Source organism: Heptranchias perlo, chromosome 13 (assembly GCF_035084215.1).
Source record: "Heptranchias perlo isolate sHepPer1 chromosome 13, sHepPer1.hap1, whole genome shotgun sequence".
Taxonomy (NCBI): domain Eukaryota; kingdom Metazoa; phylum Chordata; class Chondrichthyes; order Hexanchiformes; family Hexanchidae; genus Heptranchias; species Heptranchias perlo.
The window spans coordinates 43581362-43587361 of NC_090337.1; the positions used below are offsets into that span (position 1 = coordinate 43581362).

General features: G+C 41.5%; 1 protein-coding gene across 2 annotated transcripts in view; it reads right to left on the reverse strand.

The window, feature by feature from the left end:
- schip1 (schwannomin interacting protein 1) overlaps positions 1 to 2180 on the reverse strand; it is a 160517-nt gene extending 158337 nt beyond the window's left edge. The window contains exon 1 of one of the 2 annotated variants that reach the window (XM_067995387.1): positions 1702 to 2180. In XM_067995387.1, coding sequence (XP_067851488.1) covers positions 1702 to 1707 — 6 coding nt within the window. In that variant the 5' untranslated portion in view covers positions 1708 to 2180. Of the gene's footprint in view, positions 1 to 208; positions 294 to 1701 lie in introns of those variants that run through there. The other variant, XM_067995386.1, reaches the window with a different exon arrangement.
- Positions 2181 to 6000: the final 3820 nt, after the last annotated feature.

Below are 6000 nucleotides of genomic sequence, written 5' to 3' on the forward strand. Positions count from 1 at the left end.
TGGCAGAGTGAGCGGCGCCCACGCCCAGCGCCCCTCTCCCTGACCCCGGCTGCTTCTCTCCTCAGGAGCCGGCGGAGCGGCGCTTCCAGAAACTCAGCGGCAGGAAGGCACATCTCACCTCCTGGAAACTGTCAAACAAAGGGAAACTTCACAGAAGAGGAGACAAAATAAAACCAGCAGCACATCTGCTAACCGATCCTCTACTTACAACGGGGATCATTCACCTCATGTAGGCAGCTAGCAGGGATTAAGGAGAAAGAGGAGCGGGGACCCTGCTTTAATCTCACTGCCACCCTCCTCTTAAAAGGGAAATGTCTCTGCTGCTTCTCGTGAACCTATTTCACACTCACTTTTTTTAACCTACCAGACAGTGACAGATTTTAGTGAAAATGAAATACAAGTAGAAATTATGTCAGAACTTAGTTCCCACTTTTTAAAAATGTAGTTTTAAAGACAGTGGCGGTTGTGGGTGTAACCCCTCCTCGTCCTCAAAATACTGTAATAAAGTTCAAAATAACCAGTGCCTACGTTGAAAATGAACTACACCCTGCCGGTACAATGCACGGAAAAAGGAGACAAGTGTTTTTTTAAGTTTACTGTTTCCCTTTTAACGCACATTTTGACGTCAGCCAACAAATATGTGGATTTTAAAATCAGTTCTGGCAGGTTGGGCAGGGGCGGGGAAGGGGTGGGACTGGGACTGGGACTGGGGCAGGAGGCTGGGGGTAGGACTAGGGCAGGGGCAGCGGGTGGGACTGGGGCAGGAGGTGGGATTGGGGCAGAAGGTGGTGCAGGGGCTGGTGGCTGAGATTGGGGGTAGGACTAGGGCAGGGGCAGCGGGTGGGACTGGGGCAGGGGCAGGGACTGGGGCAGAAGGTGGTGCAGGGGCTGGGGGCTGAGACTGGGGGTAGGACTCGGGCAGGGGCAGCGGGTGGGACTGGGGCAGGAGGTGGGATTGGGGCAGAAGGTGGTGCAGGGGCTGGTGGCTGAGACTGGGGGTAGGACTAGGGCAGGGGCAGCGGGTGGGACTGGGGCAGGGGCAGGGGCAGGGACTGGGGCAGAAGGTGGTGCAGGGGCTGGGGGCTGAGACTGGGGGTAGGACTAGGGCAGGGGCAGGGGCAGTGTTTACCTCTCCTGCGATGAGTCAGAACCCGCTTTCCATCTCCACCCAGAGCCAGTGGAATCAGTCAGTCGGAGACTTTGGAGCGGGAGAAGAGCCAGAGCGGCGGGCAGACCCCACTTGCCAATGGACCGAAAGGGAGCGGGAGGGCGAATACAGCGCAAAACTGCTAACGGTGCAAAGCAATCAGATGGCTGCTGCTTTAGCTTTCAAGGAAACGCCGCGGGGCTATTTACAAGCAATAGGACATTTTCACTAAAGTTATCGCCATTTTTACATATTATTTTATCCTCAACAATAGTTGTGGATTGTGATTCTAAACATAAAGCGTTCCATCCCAACATAAAATTAATGGGCATTTCCCAATTAAAAGCATTTACTGGAACACTACTGCACAATGAATGTGTAGAAATTGACATGATACTACTCGGGCGTGTTAATTTTTCAGTAGATGAAAAAACATAGAACTTGCGGAGACTCTCATCACTGTAACCAGATACAAATACAACTACAATTAAGAGAGCAAAATACAAAGTATCGCCTCAATTGCAGCCTGCATCCTCTAAAATGACAATACTTACAGTCATTTTCTGATCCAAAATTTCCCATCAAGACACTGTCCAGTACAGATCACAATTTTCTTAGATGGACGTCCATAAAATATCTTATTCCTTTCCTATTTCTCTGGAACCCATCCCTCCAGGACTCGAGTTCAAAAATAGACTTAATTCACTTAGCACGAAACGTTCAGCTCAGATCTCCAGGCAGCTGTGAAGTAACAGCGACGAATATACTTCCAATAATAAATGTCAGTGAGATCTCCTCCGAATAGTCTACGTGCTGTAATGGTGCAGAGTCAGTCGTAACCTCCCAAACTGAACCAAGAAGCTTTTCCACTCTTTCAATGCCCAGCCTTTTTTCACGCATCGACCTTGTATGAAAACGTCTGTCTTATCTGAATAATTCATGAAAGTTTTTTGAGTGCTTCTCTTTTCCGCGCGTGTTTTAAATCATTCATTACATGTTCGTGTTCGTCCTTTACTTAATTTTGATGAGTATTATCCGCCATGCGAGTAAGCATCCATACATATCTAGACTGGCGCATATATATATATATATATATTCAGTGCCAAGCAAGCGAAACACCTACCGCCCGTGCACACCTGGATTTATGAGCTTAAGTTAGATGAATGACGTTTACATTTGAAAAGGCTCTTAAAGCTATCTTATCCGCAATCCCTTGCCAGTTCTGCGTACCTTATAGATAACGCTATTTCATTCTAGTGACAGTTTAAAAGTGCAATTTCGTCCAGGCACATGCCAAGTCCGAGAGTGTGATAAGAACTGAATAGAAGAATTTCTGATTTCATTTCAGTTCTTTTGAGTTGCGGCCCGTATACAGAATATATGTATATATATATATATAGATCTGAAATAAAACAAGAGCTTGCTGCAGTGCAACCAGCGGATCTGCTGTCCTGGCTCTGTAATGACACAGAGGGAAGGAGTGACAAGCAGAGCAGCCTCTTGTGGGTTTCAATGGACCAACTGGAAGGAACGTCACAGCTCCAGACAGCCCCGCCCCCGTCAGGAAGAATTAAACAGTTTCCATGACAACAGAATCCCAAGACTGCAACTCTATTTTACATCAGCTTCATTTTCTGCCACCCCCTCGGGTCCTTTTTAGTTTGTTCTTTTCTAAAGATGACACGTATTAATTCAAAATCAGATGAAAATTAGCGTGTCAACGGGAGGCTAATGTATCTTGAAACCCAACTGTTTGCTTATGAATATATGTAATATGAAACTCTTTTAAAACTCTTAAATATTTTCCTAATCGCCTGATGAAATTCGGTCAGAGGTATCCACGCCGGATCATGCTAGCTAATCTCTGCTATAATCTTTACGTCTCATTTACGATCACAATTAATCTAGTCCCCCCACCCCCAAATCGTACCGTTTTGGTTGCAGTTACTTTGTCACCCTCTGGTCTGGGAATATCACAGCAAATATTTCAGGAACTGGAAGATTGACTAGAGGCTTGGGTAGATAATGTTTTAAATACAGAGATTATTTTTAAAGTATCTTTGGAACGAATTACTTTTACCAAAGTATCAAACATGGATACAATTATAAGCGTCGTGGACACAATGTTATATATTAGATTGAGAGTGAGAATTTAGAACCATTCCCTTAAACAGTAAGTCTGTATTAGTGTTGTCATTAAGCAACTGGTTCTATCCAGAGTGGAGGAATCAGTTTGCATGATGAAGTTTGTATGGTGCTGCATGTAAAGTTGCTTTCAAGCATAATAAAATGGGTAGTTTTTTTCTTCACTTTCCAATGCTGAATTACAAGAATTCCTGAAAATAATTTAACATGACAATACATGGGGGCTGATTTTACAGATGTGTATTACTGGCGGGAAGCCTTGCCCACTGGCTGCATTGATCAGAAAACGGTGTATCTGCAATTTCCTGATAGGCACAGCTGGCGGCAAAGCTCCCAGCCATATCACTCAGCCATAAATATGGCCCTATGGTGACAAAAATGATGAATGAAAGGTAAAGGAAAGTGAAAGTAATGAATGCACAATAAGTAACTGAAAAAAAGATCCTCACAGGAAAGTAGATTTATTGGAATTACCAGTTCCATTTAGCCTACAATGACTTGAAATCTTGTAGAAAATTGGAAATAGGTTAGACAATAGTTATAAATATATTAGCAGCTATTGGGGTGAATGGAAAATAGCAAGAAAATGAAAATACTAATTTCCCTACATGTTACTGGAGAAGAAGCACTAGATATTTATAACAATTTCAACTTTGAAGAAAGAGGAATTTACTATTAAAGATAATAACAGGTAAGTTTGCGAGATACCACAATCCTAAATAAAATGTGACCAGAGAAAGACACCGTTTTATGACGTGCAAAAAACAGGAGAAATCATTGGTCATTTTATAATACATTAAGGACCCACATAAGACTTGCAAATTTGGTGAACTGAATGAATCATTAATGGAGAATAGGATACTATGTGGAATAGTCAATGAATACTGAAGAAAGGCTACTGAGGAAGCAAGATGTGCCCTTATATAAGGCAATATGGAATAGAAGGGTATCAGTGACAATAAAAGAACATGCAAAAAAGATATGCAGTGAGGAAAAGCAAACCATTTTGACAATAGTTAGGAAACAATTCAAATGAAAAATCTGAAATGCCATCCATCAAACCTAAAGGAAATGGAGAAAAGAGAAAATAATGTAGATGGTGTAGAATACAGTTTAGGCCCCAAATTTCCATTTGCCAAAAGTAGCCATTATCCAAAATGCTATGCAACCATTATCCAAATCACAGAACAGGGACAATCAAGTTCATATTATGGAAGAAAAGTCACTTGAGGAATTTTATGTGGCTGTAACAGGTTCAAATTCAAGCTCATGAGAGAGGCTGAGTACTGCCATTAATAGTAATCACAAGATTTAAATCGGACACAGGAGCACAAGTGAATGTCATATCTCAGAGAGATTGCAAGAAATTATGGAATAAACCTAAATTGTAGGAGGCTAAGATAAAAATGATGGAATACTCAATGGCAAACATACCAGTTAAAGGAATTAAAGAGACAAGGGGGAACAGAACACTTAAACAGGAATGGATTTATTTCAAGAATTATGTTGCTTGTCAGGAGAATAGCAGACCAGCAATGATAAACAAGTTATCACAGTAATCCACCCAAAGCAAAAAGTACTATTGGCTTTGCAGGAGAAATGAAAAGTATAGCTTATTAGAATGGAAGACTTAAAGGGTATAAAGAAAATTGATGAACTAATGCAATGGGTAACTGTTGACAAATGAAACAGCAAATTGTGAATTTTCTTGGACCTTAAAGAACTAAAAGGAAAATTTCAGGTTTCAGGTTTCCGACTTGTGAGGAAGTTATGGTACAGTTTACTGATGCAATGTTTTAGCAAGTTAGATATGTCTTAAGGTTTCTGCCGACTGAAGTTGAATGAAGCAAGTTCTAAGATACACACGTTCAATGTTCCTTATGTAAAGTACAGATTCTTACATCTTCCATTTGGCATTGTTCTGGCTTCAGAAGTATATCATAAAGCCATCTGTATATTTTTCTGAGCATATTGAGGGTGTTGACACATTGACAGTTGAGAGAATTGGGGTTTGTCCAAAGAAAAACACAATGATAGACTTAGGAAAGTAACTGAAGTTACCAGAAAAGTCAAACTGAATAAAAACAATTATGTATTTGGAGTCACTGAGCTGATGCTTGTGGGTGACCGAGTTGAGGAAAAATGACTTCACTCCGAGGGTTGTGAATCTTTGGAATTCTCGACCCAGAGGGCTGTGGATGCTCAGTCATTGAGTATATTCAAGACTGAGATTGATAGATCCTTGGATACTAAGGGAATCAAGGGATATGGGGATAGGATGGGAAAGTTGAGTTGAGGTAGAAGATCAGCCATGATCTGATTGAATGGCGGAGCAGGCTCGAGGGGCCGTATGGCCTACTCCTGCTCCTATTTCTTATGTTCTTATGATATCAATGCTAGTAAGCATACATTAAGCTTGATCATGTAACAGTTTTAGTTTTTGAGCGCATGCCATGCCCCAGTGAAAGAAAGACATGTAGAGTCTCTGAAGTATCGTCAGTTACGTAGGTAAATTCAGAACAAATCTTTTGAGAAATGTATCACTCTCTCACAACACTGTTAGAAAAAAATCAATAATTGGAGTTGGAATCACAAATATGAAGAAACATAGGAATGTTTAAGGATCACCTAATTCTGAATCCTGTCAGTTCAGAATTTCTATAATCCTTAAAGATCAATAAAAATTTCAGCTGATGCATCAGTGACAG